A 19,814-nucleotide genomic window follows, 5' to 3' on the forward strand; every position below is an offset into this window, starting at 1 on the left:
GGAGTTGTCATTGGCAAGTGAAATGTTCAAAATGCATGAAGTGTTTTATTGTTTGAATGATCAACCGTGGTCCCCCAAAAAATTTCCAAGGAGTTAGCTGTTTTCAATGAAAAATATCACAAATATGTAATAAAAGTAGTAATTGACCTTCCTCGCAAGTTGTAGCTTTCTTTTTTCTAACAAGTACTTACTGTGTACAAGTGAAATTCATATATTTAGAAGTATGTGCTGAAACAACAAATCATTCCATGGTTATTGCAAAAATGAATATTCCTTTATAGCTGGCTTATGCTTGTTTGTAAGTGCTTGTGTATACACATAAATAATGATTTGCTGTTGGGATTTTGAAAAAGATATATGTGTCCACTTTGAGGTAGCGAATGTCCTTAGGTGAGCTGCTGAATGAAAATTACCAGATTCCGGATATTTCCATTACTGCTGTCTCCTAAGCGTCAGGGAGATTGAAAACAAAACAAAACAAAATACCTTTGCAAGGCATGGCAAGGAATGGAACAGAGTGCTCCTCATGTTGTGCCCCTCATGTTGTGCCAGGGTTTGAGAAAAGGAAGAGGATGCAGAATGGAAATGCTGGAAGGTTGAATGGATATAGAAATTACATTGCAGAGCCCTATTCTATCCCTCTTCTACCCTAACCTGGCCCCAGGACTTTCCAAATCCACATGTATGGAGGTATTTTGAATCCCCAGGGATACAGAACTAGCAAAGATGCAACACTTTGACAAAGGAAAATGTGGTTTCTTGGATGGATTTTGGTTTGAAATATGGCATTGGGGTGAGGGAAGAGCAGCACTGACCTGTGTTGTTAATATCAATACCCTGAGTACACTGTGTGCTGTCAGTCAGAGGAAATTTAGGGTTAGATTATAGCTATGGGAAAGGGAATTCAGAGCTGTGGATAGTGGGACCCCAAAAGGTGAGAGAGTCCCTGGTATGAACCTAATGGAAGGAGGAAACACAACACACTTGTAAAATATAATTCTTCTTCCTTCTCCCTCTTTCCTTGCAGTTGTAAGTTAAAAAGCAAGTATGAATACTAATCTTGAGCTTCATTTTTAAGCAATAATTTGTTATCAAAAGAAAGTGAATTACTGATGTTATGATACCAAATAAGAAAAATGTAGATTAAAAAGTTCCTAATTTCTGTGATTTCTAGTATCATATACTATACCTGCGGTGTATAAATTAGCCAACTGTGGGAGACAGGTCATGTCAACAAATTAAACCTCATCCCTGCTTTTCTTATTTTGTGTGTAGTGTTTGTTTGTGAAACTCATACAAGAGTGGAAGGAGAAATCCCAGCTTGGATCATTTTTGAGGGAAGGTGCTTTGGGCAGTGCAGGTTTTACTAAGGTCACTTTGAGGTCAACATTACAAATGCTTAAAATGTTAATGTTAAATGTTTATAAACATTAGATGTTTAAATGTTTCTTGATTTAATATTGGGTCTGTAAGTCTCTTCAGAAGTTCAACTTTAAAATTTTCACAATAGTGGAAATTGCTTCTGTACCCTGTTAAGAGGAAAAGTAGGCCTCTCAAATTCTTCTACCCCCTAGAGCTAAAGTGATAGAATTTTTCTTCAAAGGAAGGTAATTTACTAATTTCTGGAGGTGTAAGATGATGTGGGGTTTTTTTTAGTTGGTTTTTTTTTTTTCTTCTCCCCTGTATGTGTAAGAAAAGCTAATAAAGGAAAAACCAGGACTAATGGATGTTTTCTGTTTAGTTCTAAATCTGTTGAGACCTCTGTTCCTTCTCCAAACTTTTATGAAATTGTACACTGAAGATTTTATAGAGGTAATGAATAATGATTGAGAGATGGTTGACCTATATGGCGGTATGCAGATAATATATTATGAAGACATAGGGGCAGCTGCTCATAATAATTCCCATGTATTTGGTACAAAGGAAGAAGCAGAACAGTTTCAGTACACTCCCAGTAATCTCTTGGAACTGGGGCAGAAGTATTTGCTGATCAACAGTGTCAAATCCTGCAAAGAAATCCAGTAGGATGAATTTCAGAGAATTTTCCTTGCTTCTAGCAGGAGGTCATCCATCAGGGCTCTAAGTTCAGTGTTAGTGTCTTGCCTTAAAATGAAGCCTGTCTGACATGGATCCTCACTTCTTTTAGCTGACAGGTGGCAATAGAGGGTATTTTTGCTGACTTTTCAGTCAATATTTTTAGAAAAAAGGAAGTTAGGCATTAAGCATTCATTTCCAAAATTCATTGAGTTAAGCAGTGCGCTTTTTTGTTTTGTTTTGTTTTCATCAAACAAGTAAATATTTTTGGGTCAGTGTTAGATTATACGTGGTTCTGAGATTTCCTGCTGCTGTCTGACTCTTAGTGATTTTCTTGTTGCTCAGTTTCCCATCAGTGCTGCTTGTAAAAATGAGAGGGATTTCTGGAGATGGTTGTTTAACTCACCCTTTTTCTGGAGAACCATAAGCCTAGCCTGCGTGTTGGTTATTTCCTTTGTGAATATAGGCATTCCCTCATAGAAGGAAGCACCATTTTCTAACTTTCAGCAACATGGGTGTTCAGAGTTACAGGATGAAAAAGTTTGGTGGGCTGTGACTTTGCTTCTTTGTGGAAGAGAAGTCACAACTCTGCCTTCTTTACTGGCCATGACATAGGTCTACAGTTGCTTATGGGACTTTGGGGATACGGCAAAGCCTTTTCTGTTGAATTTCTGTGTAATTCCAAACAGTGTGAACTTTTCAAACCACTTGAGAAGTGCCCCAGATGGTGTGACATTCTGCTTCATGGGAAGATTTGAAAGTATTCCCTTTGCATAATTTCTGGTTAACTATTTCATTACATTTGAAATGGGAGAACACCAAAGCCAAGAGCTCTGTTGACATTTTGGTGGTGTTTGTTTAACCTCCTAGTGCACAGGCTACATTTGTTGAAAAATATTATTCTTACCTTTGCAAATCATCAGTAATTAATTCCCTTGGAAATACCTACTGCTGCACACAGCCAGCTTGGGAGGCTGCTGACAGATCATAGTTTTACATCAGGTGCTAACAAATTGATTATTAAATTTCATAACTAACTGATTTATAGCAACAGCTTAATTTCTGTATCTCTCTAATGTATTCACTTACTGTATTTTCAAATAGTGCAGAGCAGTTGGATTGCTTTGTTGCTCCTAATGGTGAATTGAGCACAGCTTATAAGATCTGAATGACTTGCCCAGTGCGAGGGTTAGTAATGCATCACAGATTTGTGAAGTGCACAAGATATTAGATGGTTTTCAGCTGAGATATTCACAATTAAGAAAGTCCTTGTTACTTCTACATGCTTTTTAACTTTCACTAAATTGTAGCTACGCTTACCAGCATGGTGAGAGTTTTCTAGAATTGCTGTAGAGATTGCAGTTAAAGCAGCGTATTCGCGAGGCTCAGTCATGCTGTGAAGTAAGAAACAGTGATTACATGCTATGATGGAGCAGCTCATGTTCAAGTCCCAGTGCATACTTAAATTGTAATGGTAGACCACGTTAGCTCACTTGGTGTGATGTAAGTCACTGACTGAAGACATTTTAAGGAGACATGGGAGTAAATTTTCAAAACACACTGCAAGGTTTTAACTATACAGTGTTTCCAGAATTATCGAATAGGTGTCCTGTTTAGAAGGAGCAGCTTGGTAATGTCGATACCAGGAGTAAACACTAAAGAAAATTTTCCTTTGCTGCTGACATTTTTTGTTGGCCTTAGCAGTGCCTTTGATGTAGAATTACAAACTACTTTAAACAGAGGAGGGGATTTTTTTTTCCTTGGGTTCAGGAGGAAGCCTGATGTAGATCGCAGCAATGGTTTTAATGAACTTGTGAAATCAAGGTCGTAGTTCTGCTATCACTTAAAAATACTCCTGTCATAAAGCAAAGCTGTAGTGCCAGATGTGTGGTGTGAATTGTCATGTATTTTAAAAATTTTGTTCCTGCATAATGATACGTTCAGTGATATAGAGCTCTGCACCATTGAGATTAGAATCTGTCATCTGTGGCTGAAATTCATAATTATATGGTGGCTGTTACATAGGTAATCTCATTCATTTCTTGGTGTGTAAATGTCCAGGTCACAAAAACTTAGAGGACAATTTTCAGTAATTGGACCTTTGTTAGCAGTCTGATGAGAGACACCGATAGCTTAATGGACATGGATCCAAATCCGAGGTGGTTCCTTCTGAGTGGAAACAAAGCATAACAGCAGTATTTATTGATATAACCCTTTAGGTTTCTTTTCTCTGGTGTTTCTAGAGAAATCAGTTTTTAACATTTTAAAACCACTAATGCTAATTAAAAATAAAGGAATTCTAGAAGGGAATGTGATACTACCTTTTCCGTATGATATTAGTTTAAAACGTCTCTGTATTTGTTTTTATATTTCTTCACAGATTTTTCTAATAGAATATTGTAAATACTTCTAACTTGATGGTCTCTTTAATTTTAATTACCTTTACTTAAAAAAATTAGAACAAAATGTTGTTTGAAAAATACAAATCTCATGAAAAGGACTGGAGCATAATTTTATTTCTTTTATAAAACCCAATTAAATGCCCTGACAATTTAAAAGTGACTTCATTTATTGTTTTATAATTCTAGAATAATCTTTTTAATTAATTGAGCTGACAGATTTAGGTATAGAGTGTGTATTTTGCCTCTGGTGGTTATTTTGTAATTAGTATTAATGAAGGATATTACAATTTAGTTAGGTGGAATATAGTTTGGGTTTGTATGTAAGTCCTTTCTGTCTTGCTGTGGTCTGTTACTTCATAGTACATATGACAATTATCAAATAGAATTACGATCTTTTGCAGGGAATGGCGATCATATTTGTTGTATTACTGCTGTACTCATATGCTTTAGTTCTCATACAGGAGGCTCTTATACCAAAAATTACATCTATGTTGAAGAAACTTGTTCCTTTTTCCCAGCAGATCTACAAATCTGTAAATGAATTCTTGCTAGAGGTTTTCATAAACTTTCAGAAGGGATGATGAATCATCCAAAGTTTCCACACATGCACTCTCAAGCTTTGTGAGGCTTTGTTTTCCTCTTGGCAGATGCATCTCAAACAGGCAAAATGAACTCAGGTTTAAAACATTTTGATAAAATATGCCTCAAAAGGTCGGGCACCTTTTAAAAAATATGATCCTGCATATCTTAGTAAATAGCCTGCTTGTGCTGTGTTTGAGTGAGGCTGCATGATGAAAAAAAGAACTGCCTTTTTTGCAGGTTGGTTTGAACAGAAAGAAAGAACCTTGCCTTTAAAAGGACAGTCCCCCTTTATCTTCAGTTTCTTTTGTGGGTGTAGTATGTCTGTGAAGATATTATGCGTATAAGCGTCACTGACCAAAAGGCAAATCAGAAATTCAGCACTTCAGAAAATGAGCTTCCCAAAGTACACAGATGTTTCATACTGCTTTTGAAGCTTTTTGTTAAAATTTTCCAAGTTGGCACAGGTACAGATATTAGATTGTTAACTTCTTATTAAAGCAGACTACATTGGTAACTTCCCAGCGGGCTTGAAGTTGAAATTTATTTTAATAAGGAAATACAGCCTACTGTTTATATTGATGCTTATGCAGCTCTTTCAGTATTCACCTAAGGTGCATTTGATTCCCCAAGAAATGTTTTTTTGAAAACTGGGCTATCAAAATCTGGGGTTTTCAAACATGCCTGAAGGAATCTAATTACTTAGGTTTGTTTGACAAGCTGGGGCTTCATGTTTCACATTCTTTTCCAGAATTCCTTTTGCAGATGCTCAGAGTTGCAGTATGTATGTCCTTCAACCATGTAGGAAAATGATCTGACCCTGGGTCTCCTGTCATGTTTTGTGTGTAGAGCTGTGAGGAAGTACTTGGAAAGAACAGAGGGCAACAGCTATTTTTCCTAGTTGTGCTTCATTTATTATCTTCAGAAATAGACTTTATGTTGGGTGGTTGATTTTGTATCATGGGTTTTGGCCAATTGCAGTAAAGACATAATAGGCTGGAATAGGCTAAACAAAAAAATGTGACAGATCTTAATATTGTGGTGTTAGGACATCACAGGTATTAGCGCGCAGTGAGTGCAGGAATGAAAAGTAGTTGTTTGGCTGTCATTATTTTGTGTGACCTTTCCTATTTAACTGTATCAGGGCCAGGGATGCCAGATGCAGGCTCTCAAGTATGAGGTTTTCAGCTCAGGTACTCTTGCTGAGGTCTGCTGCGTCAGGCTCTGACTCAAGGACACGAATACACTGTGGGTGCCAAGGTTTCCTTTGAGATGATACAATCTAGCAAATGTAGATCCATCTGAGGTCCGAGAACCAGAGTCTTTGCTGTGTTTCATAAGGATTTGAAAAAAGACAAGAAAGAACAGAAAGGGAGTTTGTCCTTGATCTTGCTGTGGAGGTTGGGGAGGCTGCAGGGAGTGTAGCATCCTGAGATTACAGTGGAGACGTCAAGGAATTTGAAGTTTTCTGGACCTGATTTTTAAATGAGAGAGGTATGTGACAGTCTAGATTCTTTTTCTAGCTTAGTTTGGTACAATCTTACCCTTTGCAAAGCAGATTAGGAATGCTTCATTTCAAGTTCCTTCATCGTGGCATTGCTGTTTAAACTGGGTTAGCCGAGTTCAGGAAGAAGGATTCTGTCTCAAGGATCTCATATGTATTGTGTGCAGTTTTTCTACCAAAGATTACAGCTTCTGGAGGATGTTTTTATTTTCCAACTCAGTCTTTATCAACTTGTATTTTTTTTAGCAGCATACTTCACAAGCTGCAGAAGTGTAAAACGTGGAAATATGCCTTGTTGCATTGTGTCTTTATTTCTTAATCACTTTTCACATTTCTCCTACCAATTGTGCTGGTGTCATGAATAGATGTTTACCCCACATAAGAAAGTGATAGGAGTCGCTCCTCCCCTAGGAAAAGTTTCTTTTCTAAATGTTCCAGAAAGAGACTGTTTCCTCATTAGCAATTGGGAGAACAGAGATAGTGTTGAGGTATTTCTGGTGACCTGCCTATGCGTGTCAGCCATCCATCTGCTGATCACTATTGCTGTGAATGCTCAGGACATATGGACTTTGCTATGGTCCTGTTGGTTCTTGAGATGCAAAGCGTTACTACCATTCTACTTGGTATTTTTGAAGAAAGTGGAAAAGCTGTGTGGTGTTGCTCTGGCGGGCATCTTGAGACGACACATTGTGGTGGGCTAATTTATTAAAGTAGATGTGGATAGTAAGAAACGAAAATTAAAGCAACACCTTCTTCTCCCTCCTCCCGCCCTGCCCCTTCCCCAGGCTCAACATCGCTCCTTCATCCCAACTCCTCCTCCTCCTCCCCCCACCCCGAGTGGCCCAGGAGGATGGGGAGTTGTGGTCAGTACACAACAGCCCCTCTTGGCCGCTCCTTCCTCCTCACACGCCTCCTCTGCTGCAGCACCGGGTCCTCTCCACAGGCGGCAGCCCTTCGGGATACGCCTGCCCCAGCGTGGGCTCTGCCCGGCCTGCAGGGAAACCCCTGCTCTGGCGCCTGGAGCACCTCCTCCCCTCCTCCTCCTCTCACCGTGCTGCTCATGCTGCTCTTTTCCACTTTTGCCCCTCAGTCCTCTCTGCCGTGTGGTGTTTTGCCTTTCCTTAAAGACGCCTTCCCAGAGGTTCCACCGACATGGCGGAGGGGCTCAGCTGTGCCCCGCGGTGAGGCTGCGGCGGAACCAGCTGGAACCGGCTGTGTCCGCCACAGGGCAGCTCCTTCCCACAGAAACCGCCCTGCAGCCGCGCCGCTGCCAAAGCCTTCACGCCTACACCCGGGAGGCGCCTTGGCCCAGTTCACGCAGGAACGTCGTTACGTGTACGTCATTGAGATTTCTTTTTCCCCGATTCCGTTTTATTCAATACTTCTGATTCCTCAGGCCTCTTCACATCCTGATCTGCAACGCTGCCGTGTTTGGTGCTCCCTGGTGCTTGACGGAGGATGACCTGGAGTCCACCTTCCAGGTGAACCACTTGGGACATTTCTATCTTGTCCAGCTTCTGGAAGAGGTTTTACGCCGGTCATCTCCTGCTAGGGTTGTGATGGTGTCCTCCGAATCACACAGGTCGGTGAATATTACCTTTGATTTAGCTGAAATCTTTACCCTAAACCAGTTGTGGCAGAACTGCAGAAGTTTTTGAAAATGAAAGGCCTTGCTCTAAAACATTTGTGTTTGAATAATCTTTTTTAAGATAGAAGCATTGCTAATGCCTGTGGATGTTACTGGATTTGGCTCTATTGCTGGATGAAGTGTGTTCTAGTTTTATAACGGTATGTAGGTATTTTTTGATCATTCTTTGTATGAATGCAGATTTTCACCGCATTTCAGACCACTCATTGATTTTGTGAGGAGATGGAATAATAATTGATTAAATCTGAATGGCATGACCTATATTGATTTGTCATTCAACAACTTCAACATCTTACCAAGAAGAATGTGCAGTTATTTTAGCAGGAGAAACAATGCAATTAAAAACTGCTAGATGAAATCCAATTGTTTTATAATGAGAAATTAGGGAATTCAATGCAGACATTAGCTGTATAATTGTAAAATGGGAAGTAGTGTAGTTAATACGTATTAGAAATCTGGCCATGCCTCTTTTGGTGAATTTTTTTAATTAAAATGTTAGATGCTTGTCTTTTCTACTGCCAGGAGAAGTACAGTTGGCAAAAAAGACGTTGATGAGGTTTGCCTTATTTCAGACATGCTTGTGGTCTTTGTGTTAATAACTGAAAAGATGGATTTGATTTAAATGAAGTTCCTTGTGTAAAATGCATGCCCCAGTTCTAAATTTTAGTGGGCACAAACCACTTACTGCCTTCTGATTTAGTTAAGGGACTGCAGGATTAGACCTATAATGTCCAGCTTTAAACATTACTGTTGATTTCTATTTCACTTTTGGTCGTGTGCAACAGCTCCAGCAAACCAAAAGGAAGAACGTGTGAGTCCTCCTCCCCCCCTCCCCCTCCACCCCCCGCCTTCATATTTCTGAAATGTTTTAGTGACCCAGAATGAAGCTTATTTTTTTAATCATGTTTCCATAAAATGTAACCCCAGGGACCTGGTAGAGAGAGACCAGCCAAGGGTCGGGCTGAAACCTTTATCACTTCCAAACACAGGGGCTTATGGTATAAATGACACACTGCAGATAGATTTACTTTTACCATTTTAAATTTATGATGGCTGAAATGAAAGAAAGCAATAGAAAATGCCAGTAATAATCCTCCCTGGTGTTAAAAGACATGAAATGTCTAGTAATTAGGTGGTAACAAAATCTGGACATCCTTATCTTTGCAAATCACACCAGGTTTGTGAAAGCAAGTAGCAGAGTCCTCTTAGGAGTGAGGAAGGCTACTGCAGGGCAGGCAAGATAGCTCTAGAAATAAATCTGCCAACTCCAATCACTTGCCAGATGTGGAGGGCACAACGGGATACGTATAAATGAGCTGTTATTTAATGGGAGATTATGTTGAATTGTCAGCTGCTTGTTCCCCTTTGTAAGTTTGTATCTCTGATAGTATTTTAAATGACATCTTTGTTTTTCACTGTATTAAGTGCTGTGTGTAACTAGAACTCACATCTCTGGATATCTTTATCTGTGTTTTTGAAAACATTTTTTAAAGTGCTCATTGCTAACTCAGTAAGATCAGCCAAGGTTTATAGAAGCCCATCAAAAAATAAGTAACAGTCTATGTTTGAATAAAATAATAAATGCAACTAGTAAATTTCCCTTTTTCTAAGGGGTCCAATTAATGTATTATGGCAGATCTTAACACTTAAACCGATCATTGTAAATAACTGTGCTTCCCCCCCCCCGCCCAGTCTGTTTAATGGCAAGAAGTTGATGTAGGGAGTTAGTTTAGACATTAGGTATTATTGGGTAGTAGTACTTTCTGACCTACTTGAGAACTCTGGGCCTTAAACTATGTTGTAAAACAGAAGTGTTGGTATCTAATTACTTCCATAAACCTTGGCAGGATCTTTTAGCTGGAGTCAAGACCCCCTGTTAGGGGAAAAATAAAGTCCCATGTTTGCAGAAAATATTATACAAGACTGCTCCAAGGCAAAATATTTATTTGCCTCTCTGGTTCTTCGTTCATTTCTAGTTACTTCCCTGGATTCAGCACAAATGAATTCTGTTTAAATTAAGCTTTTGGGTACTTTAAGCACATCATATTAAAATCAGAATAATAAGTAGGTTGACTTTCCTTCTGTCTTTATTTCTGTGTTGTTAATTTGATTGTACAGCCCTTATCCTACTGAATTCAATGAGATTGCCGACATAAGTAAGATTGACTCACATAAGCACACTTGCAGGACTGGACTCAAAATATGCTACCGTATTTCCATTATACAGTATACACAAAGTATTTTTTTTGTAGGTTATTTTTGGTGTCATAAATGATTACTTGACGAATGAATATAGGAAATTCCTCCCAGAATAGTCCTGTTAATTTCAGAAATGAATTTTATCTAACCAAAAATTATGAAAGAGAAATTTTGGTGTTGAAATTGTAGGGCTAATTCTGCAAGATACAGAACATCCTGAATTCCTCTTGAGTTCAAATACCGCAGTTGCTTTTCTCTGACTGTATTATAATTCTGCTCACAGAATGAATGTAGAAATTCCAGCTGATCTCTTCATTTCTGGGCATGAGATGCAAAATTAGTAAAGATATTTTAAAACATTTTTCTAGTGTGTACTATAATTATGTTTATCCCTGTTCTCCCCAGCTGATTCTGAAAACTCTGAGTATGAAAAAGAGCTTGCTAAATCCTTTTTATTTTTAGTAGCAATTCTGAATAAAACATAGATCTGTAACTAAATGTAGTATTATTGTTTAATATTAAGATATACCAGTAAATTGATAAATTAAATTGTAAGAACTGGGGGAAATATGCTATATGGAAACTTCCTTTTCTTCATCTACATGTCTTTAGAACATTCACTACTTTGTTATTAAAAAAAAAAAAAAAAAAAGGAAAGAAACAAACAGCTGGTGTTTAATGACTCTGTCAGACCCAATTAAAAAACATCAACTAGTTACTTTGATTTGTGTTCAGCCATGCCATGGGTATACTTAAAAACATTATACTCTGCCAGAACTCATTTTGGCTTTGTTTACATTTATCTTTTAAACATATAAGACTATTGATGGCAAGTTACCAAGGTTATAACCCCTTTATATTCATCAATTTTTAATCTAAAAAAGAGTCTAAGAGGCAGTGAGACTCATCCATAGTTACTTGAACACTTAAATGAAAGTGTGCAGCACGTGAACACTGGATGAAATAATCAGGGAAGGGAAGAAGGGGAAATAAAACGATGCTGGTTTCTCTGCTTCTAATGCAGAGTTATTTAATCCTACATTGTTTCCTCCAAGTTGTTTGTGCTTTCGTAGATCTATGGCAAAATCTTTTTTTTAGATTTAAAATAAAGTGATTCATAAGTTACATACAATGTCTTTAAATCATTAAAGCCTTTTTTGGACTTGTTTTTATCTATCGTTTGCTTTTGCTAATTATTCAATAACTTTACTGCCATATTATATGGGACAATTCCTTGCGTCTCAGGCAATTTCCAGTAGTTGCTTTCAACTGCTAAATAAGCTGTTGTTTTATGTTGGTTCTGGCTAAGTTCTACTCTGTTGTCTACATTTTATGTTGTTCTTAATGAGAGTGAAATTAACTCTGGGGTATCTAAGGCATATTTACTGTTTTTTAGATTTACAGAAATTAAAGACTCCTCTGGAAAACTTGATTTCAGCCTGCTTTCTCCATCTAAGAAGGAGTATTGGGCTATGTTGGCCTACAATCGTTCCAAGCTTTGCAATATACTGTTCTCCAATGAGCTGAACCGACGCCTTTCTCCCCATGGGGTGACGTCTAATTCAGTCCATCCTGGAAATATGATTTACTCCTCCATTCATCGTAACTGGTGGGTGTATACCCTGCTGTTTACCTTGGCTCGACCTTTCACCAAATCCATGGTAAGTGAATGACTTAACAGTATTTTACACATCTTCATTTTTCAAATCAGGGGAGTAAAGTTATAAAAATCCAGATGTATGTATCTGCTTTGACCTATTGTCTTTTATAACTACAACCCCGATTTTAATGACAAACATCGTGCGACGATAGTGCTCTAGAAGAGGATTCTTCAACCATTTTAGATTAACTTTGTCAATCGTCAGTAAAGGTACCTTGTTAGACGGAGTGCATGACTTCCTTGTTTGAATATATGATTTTCACTGTGATTAAAGCAGTTGTACATCTTAGGTGTGGGATAGTTTAGTTATTTCTGTGCTCAGTATACGTAAAACATCAAAAAAATTGCTTTGGTTTTTAAGTGGAATATGCTTGACTGCATTTTCTGTGTAAACAGATGCCCTAGTTAGAAAAGATACTACAGACATTATTAATGGCTGAGGGAAAGTGCTTTCAGTGGTAAAGGCACCTTCATTCATATTTTAAAAAAAACAAGCAACCCAACAGTTTTCTTGATTCTTGCAAAGCAATGAAGGCAATGGGTATTTTCCCTTTGTCTCCATTGAACTTTGGACTGGGACCATGACATAATGAAAGGCTACACAGTTCTTTCGTAGCCAACATTATAAGAATTCATTATATAAGAATTTTCAGCATCTCCAGAGTTTGGAGGTGTTACTCTTATCCCTTGAACCTCTGAACAAGGATATTTATAAGGAGGGCCAAGTCTTTTTTTAGGCAGAGGATGACTTTTACTTCATTGAGAACTGGCTTCCTTTAACCTTGTTGTCTGTTTCTCATCCCTTATTCACTGACAAAGAAGGGTATTCCCAAAAGAGGAGCAGGGAGAGGGAGTCTCCCTTGCACGTTTGCAGCTACGAATCAGGGAAATGAAAGGATTCATAACCCTGCAGAACTCATCCAGCCATGGTAATTTGTTCCAGCCCAAACCAGGGCCCCTTTCACAGAAGACTTCACAACTGACAAGAGTGGTCATGGTGTAGCGTAACTTACTGTATCCCTGAGCTGGTGATACAGACCAAATTAATTGGTTTTATTTGAAAAAGAGCAGAGAAGGAATTGTTGAGGAAGAGGGATCCATCTTTAAGTAGCTTGATCTGCCACATAACCTATAGTAGCTGAGCAAATCAGTGGTGGGACTTTGTACATTTCATTATCATTGAGATAAAGAACTTAATCTTGATTTATACTGGGTTAATGTAAGTGGAAAACACATCTTATAGTGTTTAAAACTCTGCTTACATGTCCAAAAAAGGACAGCTTCTTAGACAATACTGGATCTTCTGTAAGACCTATGGAGCAAAAATACAGACACTCTAGTGTGGTACACTGACAGTGTGTCTTCACACCTCTAACCTCTGCCTGTAGTTTGCAGCCTTGTACATATGCAAAACCTATTTATGTCCATGAGATTGGTAAGTGAGCATTCTGGCACCTTGGGACAAGTAATAATATCTTTCAGCAGCACGTTTTTTGACCAGACCTTTAAAGCCATGTCTCTGCTGTGTTAGGGATAGTTTGTAAAACAAATTCTTGAAGTTCTCCTGAGAATGGATAAGTGTATGTTATCAGCGTCCTGTGAAAAGGATCCAGTCTGTGGAACTTTTATGAATTGTTAGTTTTATGTGCTCTGACATATTTTCACAAAGGAACCTTTTGTGTTTGTTGCTGAGATAATCTCATCCTCTAAGGAACAAAATAAAACACTGAAGTTCATTTTGAATTCTTTAAAACAATTGATAGATTTTTTTGTAGTATCTATTTATTTATGGTGGTAGATAAAAGAGAATACAAAACATAGTACAAAAAGTATCACCACTGAATAATAGTGCACTCTAGTTCAAGCCCAATCACTTCATTAAGTCCTTCGTGTTTGTATGGGTTTCACTGAGGTTATTTGAATGTTATAATGAAGGGTTTGGGTTGAGGGTAAGTATCAGTTGTATAACTCATATTCTGATATGAATTGTTATGTTTCCCCTGAATCTTACCAACGTTTCAGTTGCCAGTAAAACTAGACAGGTGCCCCTTCCTGGGTATGCAAACAAGCTGAGCTGAAATTCTCAACCTCATTGGTGTAAGAGTTTTTCTATTTTAAAATTTGTTGGGAGCAAATGATTTGCTCCTTCTCCTTTTTTAGGGATTGTGCTGTCACCAGCCCGGAACAGACTTTTTTGAGGATCTTTTTATGGACTTCCTCTCAGTATTTCTGTGGCAGTTCACCCCAGAGTTTAGATGAGTGTTTTGGTCAGAATACTGGGCATGTATCTTAAAGATTAAAGCTGCAGTCCCAAGGTTGTGAACTGTACGTTCCTGTGTTTTGCAAGGATGTCTGCATTGCACAATGCAGCATGATGCAGCAGCATTTAAAGCAGTTGCCACTGAGCTGGGTCCATAACTGGAATTGAGAGATCCATCTCAAGGTTATGTGGAGAGAGGTATGGTTTTAGCAGTTCAGGCAAGGTGCCATGCAGATACACCTGTACCAGTTTTGATGTCTGAAGTAGTACCTTTAAGCTGCTGCAGCATTGTGGTACATGGAGAGCCTAATCCTTCTGGAGCCAGTTTGAAGCTCTTTGATATGTTTTGAACTGTAGAGGCTCCTGGAGTCTGTATGGATGCGTGCACATATATGTATATACACACACGTACACAGAGACTGCAGCTGCATGTACTTGATTCTAACTGGGGCCTTTTCATATTATTGTAGTAAAAGCTGTAATAAAAAATAATTACATATTTAATTTGTATTTCACAAAGACAGACTTACTAGGTGTTCTGAGAGTGGTGGATAGCTCAGAATAACACTCAGATTTTCAGCTCTTTTGGAAATTTTGAAGCAGGATGCAGGAGAAAATTAGAAAATACATTGTTTTCCCTACTAGTTTTTTCCAGAACAATATAATTCTTACATTCTGTCCTGGCTGCAAATTGCTACTGAGAAATTAGTCTTCACGCCTTTCACTTAGTTGTCATCATTTTCTGTGGTACTTATAAAATCATGTATTTAAATTTTACCTACTAGAAATAATAACAGTTTAGTAATTATTTTGTTTTGTTTCCAACAGTGAAGAAGCATACATTGTGTATCTGAAATGTTTGGGTTTTTTTTAATGTAATTATTCAGTTCTTGAATGTTGAATAGCTCCACTTTGGTTGATGAGGATGTAGTATTTTCTTCAGAAATGCATACTATTGCATACTGTGAATTGTCATTTTGGGGAGAGGTCATGCAGCCTCTGGCGCATGGTACTTGGGATATTCAGCATGACAGAATTTAGGTTAGGAAACGCTGCTGGTAGCTGTTCAGTTTTAGCTGATTCCCTGAAGCACTGAGAATGAGTATTCCAATATCACACTCTTACTTACGTGTTTGCTGTTATTTGCTGCGACTGCAGTGATGAAATTTCAGTAATTAGGACACTTTATGAAGTCAGGCAAGTTTAAATTTCTGCTTAAGGAAAAGGTTTGCAGATCACTTAGAATCTGGTTTTCCTAAAACAACAAATAAACTTAGGTAGGGTTTATCTGTCTTTCAAGTGTGAGGCTTTTAGAGGTATAATTTTAGTTGCTTCTGTAAATGGTCATACGTTAGTGGAGAAGAAATGCAACTTCACATTTTCCAAACCTATTTTATGAGTGACTACAGCATAAAAATTGTATGTTTGTACAGCTTATAGTGAACTCTGCTGCTGCGTAACAGAGAGCTGTCTGGTCAGCCTTTGAAACGTAACACAATATTTAAGTCACTGATTGTTATAGGTATAGAAGTAGTACTTTTGTTAAGTAGAGCACTGGAAACTGAAAGACTAATCCTTTTTTCCCACCCACCTCTTTCAAGATCTAAAAGCTAGAAGGATTTGCTAGACAGAAACGGAGAACAAGTATTTTTTTGTAGAAAGCAATAGTTGCAAATAAATTACCATTTTATTATTGTAGTAACTGTAGCTCTACTAATGTTCAAAGGGCCTCTCTTACTTACCGCTATATAGTTACTCAGTAAATTGGAGATGCTTGCGGTATAATTAAATGTCAATTGAAACAAGCGGCCACTGTAAATAACAGATTGGAAGAGAAGCTCTGAAAGTGATGGTGTAGGCCACGCACATGGTTAGCTGGTTTGATGTAAAGCTTTAGGGTTTTGGTTCCTTGGGTTTTTTTCCTACTATTTCCCCCCCCCCCCCCCCCTTTTCTTTACCTCTCTCTTTCATGCTCTTTTACCCTCTTTTACTCCTTCTCTTTTTCTCCGTTCCCTTTTCTTTCTCTTCTTGAAGGTTGGCTCAAGAATAGTTTGACTAAGTTGTTTCTTTTGTTTTAAATTAATGCTAGTCATTCAGAACCCATCTGATTTGTTACTATTTACATACAAGATTAAAATTAAATGCATTTATTGTAAGTTTTGAGCATACACTGAGTATGTTATCTAGTGTCACCCCCAGGTGATTTTGTGAGTGTACAATGGCATATAAAATGAGAAGCAGAGTGCCATTATAAAACACACTTGTGATAGTCTTACATAGAACCAAATATTTTTGTTGGCAGGTAAGAGAGCAGAAAGAATATCATGTGTTAGAGTAGCAAGAGCTTAACAGATGTTTCAGTGAAGTGAATTTTCAAATCCTTTTACATTAAGAAATGGCTAGGGTTTGTAGAAGTTCTGAGACTATTGGGTTACATTTCCTGTTGCAGTGCAAAGCCAGCCATTGTGCTAGAGTTGTAGCAGATGTGTTACCCCTTTTAATGGTTGGGAATAAAACATTGGTTCTGTTGCTGAGAGATAAATTCCAACTAGAAGAGCTCAGCCTGTCACCTTTAAACAGGCAGTTAGCTGTAGTAAGACCATTCTGCCCTTAATTTTTCACTGTGTAAGAGACTGATGCTTGAACTGCTCTTTGATTTCTCCCTTCTCCCCCAAAGATTGTAGCTTCTCAGAACTGGATTTTGTATTTAAAGTGTTTGGTATTGAGAATTATAAGGAATATTTTTAAGGGCCCCAAAGTCTTCTCTACGTCTTAGTTTTACAGAAAACAATGAATTCTTGTCATTCTGATACTATCCCAGGAGTGTTTTAGGCAGTTGGCATGTATTGCAATGCTCGTATGGGCAGGAGGAAACCCCTGTGCCTACAACTGCTTCACTGATTTTACTTTTGCCATATGTTGGAAGTGTCTAAATTTAAATTTCATGTGATGATTTGCACTCACAGCTAATATCAACTTAGAAATGCTACTCTGGCAAGAAATGAAGCTGCATCTATAGGAGTGACTTGCTTCTACCTAATGATCACATCTGTTTGCTTTTGATGGAAGCCCAAAAGAGGCCCTGCAGCCTCATCATCTCTTCTCTTTCTCCCCAGTTCTTTGCTAAAGAAGCCGAAATAACCCTTAGAGCTGGGGATAGTATTCCCTCCTTAAGTAAACATTTTTTGCTGTCCAAAGATCTGTGTGGGCTGTGTTGAGTTGATGTTGGCTTCCATTACTGAATTCACAGTTCAGGCCAGATTCTGCCCTCAGCTGTGCACGTTCAGCTCCAAGAGCAATCGTGGGCAGGGTGGGTATATGCGTGTTTCAGCGTAGAATTTGGCCTGTATTTCCTCCCCAAGACATTCCTGAAAATGCACTGGGGTTTCTTGAAAAGCAACAGGCAGTTCTTTTTGAAAAGAGCCTCACAGTTTATATTTGATCAAAATGGCAGTTTCTTTTCTCAAATTGAGTTTTGGGCAGGAAGTGAAAGAGGAAAGGAGAGTGAAAGGGGACTATCTATCTCCTGGATATTAGCAGTTGTTGTAGAGAGTGTATAAATCACATACGCACATCTCCTGTTTTATGGATTAATGCCTTAAGTGTAAAAGTTAAAGCAATGCTAAGCAACAGCTGTCTTTTCTAACACACAGGTTTGTGGACTGTACCTCTAGTAACATGGAAGGACAGTTATTTTATTGAACCCCGATAACATACACTTCTTTGCAGAATACTGTTATTTAAAATTGACTGAATTGGGTAAAAGGAAAGAAGCCATATGTGGAAGAATATTTTGATTGGTTGTAATAGGATGGTAAGAAATGCCTCCAAAGTAGTTGTTAAACATTTTGGAAGGATGGTGCAAAAATTCTTCTATGCACTTAGAAATTCTGTGTCCTATCTAGTAATAAAATGTAATATAAGCTACTTTATTATCAAACTTACATTTAAATGATACATATTTTAACTTCCTGCTAAAATAAATGTGGCATGAAATATGAGGGCAAATTAAATCCATCCTCCATAATCTACACCACAGGAATGGAAAGTCTTTATGAAAACGTATCCATGAACCAAAGAGAAGAGCTCAGGGTCTCAGTGTGTAGAGCGGTGCTCGGGGGGAGCAATGGCCATGGAATTTGCTGTGTCCAGCACACCCCGTAGCTGTTTGTGAAGCAGATCTGTTATGTCCTATAGTTTTGTGGAGGTAGTAAGGAATTTCTTCCTCTCCCCCTAGTTCCTTGCAGAATTTCAGAATGCCCTGCCAAGTATGTGGGCTGCAAGGCAGGGAAAAATTTGGTCCATAATGTTTTTATATTACATATTTATATGTAATTAAATTAGAATTTGAAATTAAAAAGCGTATTTCCCTACTTTTCAGACTGAAAAAGCCTTCTTGGATTAGAAAGCTATATATACACCTTGTGGAATGTCTACGTACAGGTCTGAATTGCCCACAAATGCTAACTTTCTGTGCAACCTCACATCCAGCCCTGTCTGATACCGTATCTCCTCCTGCCTGAAATCTGAAAAAGATTGGCCTCATAGGTAGTTAACAGCATAGAACAGAATATTTATTTCTGAAACTTGCAGAAAGTCAGTCTTGCATTCAGTTATTATAATTTCTTGTTTCAGATTGTTTCACTGGCTAGAAAGAGACCTCCTTATTGAATAATGGAGGGGTATTGGTATAAGCTGCATTACAAATAAAATAATGAGTTCTTAACAAAAGGTTTTAAAACTAAATCCTTTTTTATTTTTTTCACTGTGGTATGATGCTTCCATAATTTCTTGTCTGAAAGTCCCAGACTTTCCTTTACTGTGCTTTTTTTCCTGTGTTCTTTTACAGTCCTCCAAAGAAGATTCCAAGTTCCCGTTTTTTCCTTATTCTTATTCTTTGTCTTTTACTCATCATCACTTGCACAGCTAAACTGCAGCTGAAGTGCCACGGTGTCTCTGAGGTGTTATGCAGCATTGATCTGCTCAGAATGTATTTGAGAAACCATAAGGAAGGAAATTTCTGTTGTATTATGAGAGTTGAGGTGCTTGGGTGACAGGCAAGATGTTGCAATCTGACAGAAACAGCTGAACAGGATATTTAGCCTTTTTTTTTTTTTTTTTTTTTGTCCCTTTACCTTTGGTTTTTTATGTCATTACTATACTTGCTATTAGGAATTTGCCTTATCCTTGTAGGTAGTGTTCTTGAGGTCTTTCTCATACTGAAACATCATCATTTGTTTTATTTGCTGCAAAAATTGATTATCTACTGCAATAACTGAAAACAAGTAAGGTATTGATTTTCCATGGGCAAAGATGACTAAAATTTAGAACTGTGAATTTGAAGAGACTGTAAAAAAAGATTTTTTTAGGTGCTTAGGTAGTGAAATTCAGTACTTTCAAAATGCTTGAAATTCTGAGGTTCTGAGGGTTTTTTGATTTTTATGTTTGCATTTATTTTGCATATTGCTGTACAGGTATTCTTTTCAATGTCAGATATTACAGAGAGATGTGGAAGTAGGATGAAAATT

At 38.0% G+C, this 19,814-nt stretch overlaps 1 protein-coding gene across 4 annotated transcripts in view; it reads left to right on the top strand.

Moving 5' to 3' along the window:
• Positions 1 to 19,814, top strand: part of WWOX (WW domain containing oxidoreductase) — a 537,288-nt gene that overhangs the window by 126,840 nt on the left and 390,634 nt on the right. For all 4 annotated transcript variants that reach the window (XR_007506720.1, XM_049805747.1, XM_049805749.1 and 1 more), the window contains exons 7-8: positions 7,916 to 8,101; positions 11,763 to 12,027. Coding sequence is in view for 3 of the 4 variants with exons in the window: in XM_049805747.1 (XP_049661704.1) it covers positions 7,916 to 8,101; positions 11,763 to 12,027 (451 nt within the window). In the remaining variant the exon portion in view is untranslated. The remainder of the gene's footprint in view (positions 1 to 7,915; positions 8,102 to 11,762; positions 12,028 to 19,814) is intronic.

Source organism: Accipiter gentilis, chromosome 7, assembly GCF_929443795.1.
Source record: "Accipiter gentilis chromosome 7, bAccGen1.1, whole genome shotgun sequence".
In the NCBI taxonomy this organism is placed as follows: domain Eukaryota; kingdom Metazoa; phylum Chordata; class Aves; order Accipitriformes; family Accipitridae; genus Astur; species Astur gentilis.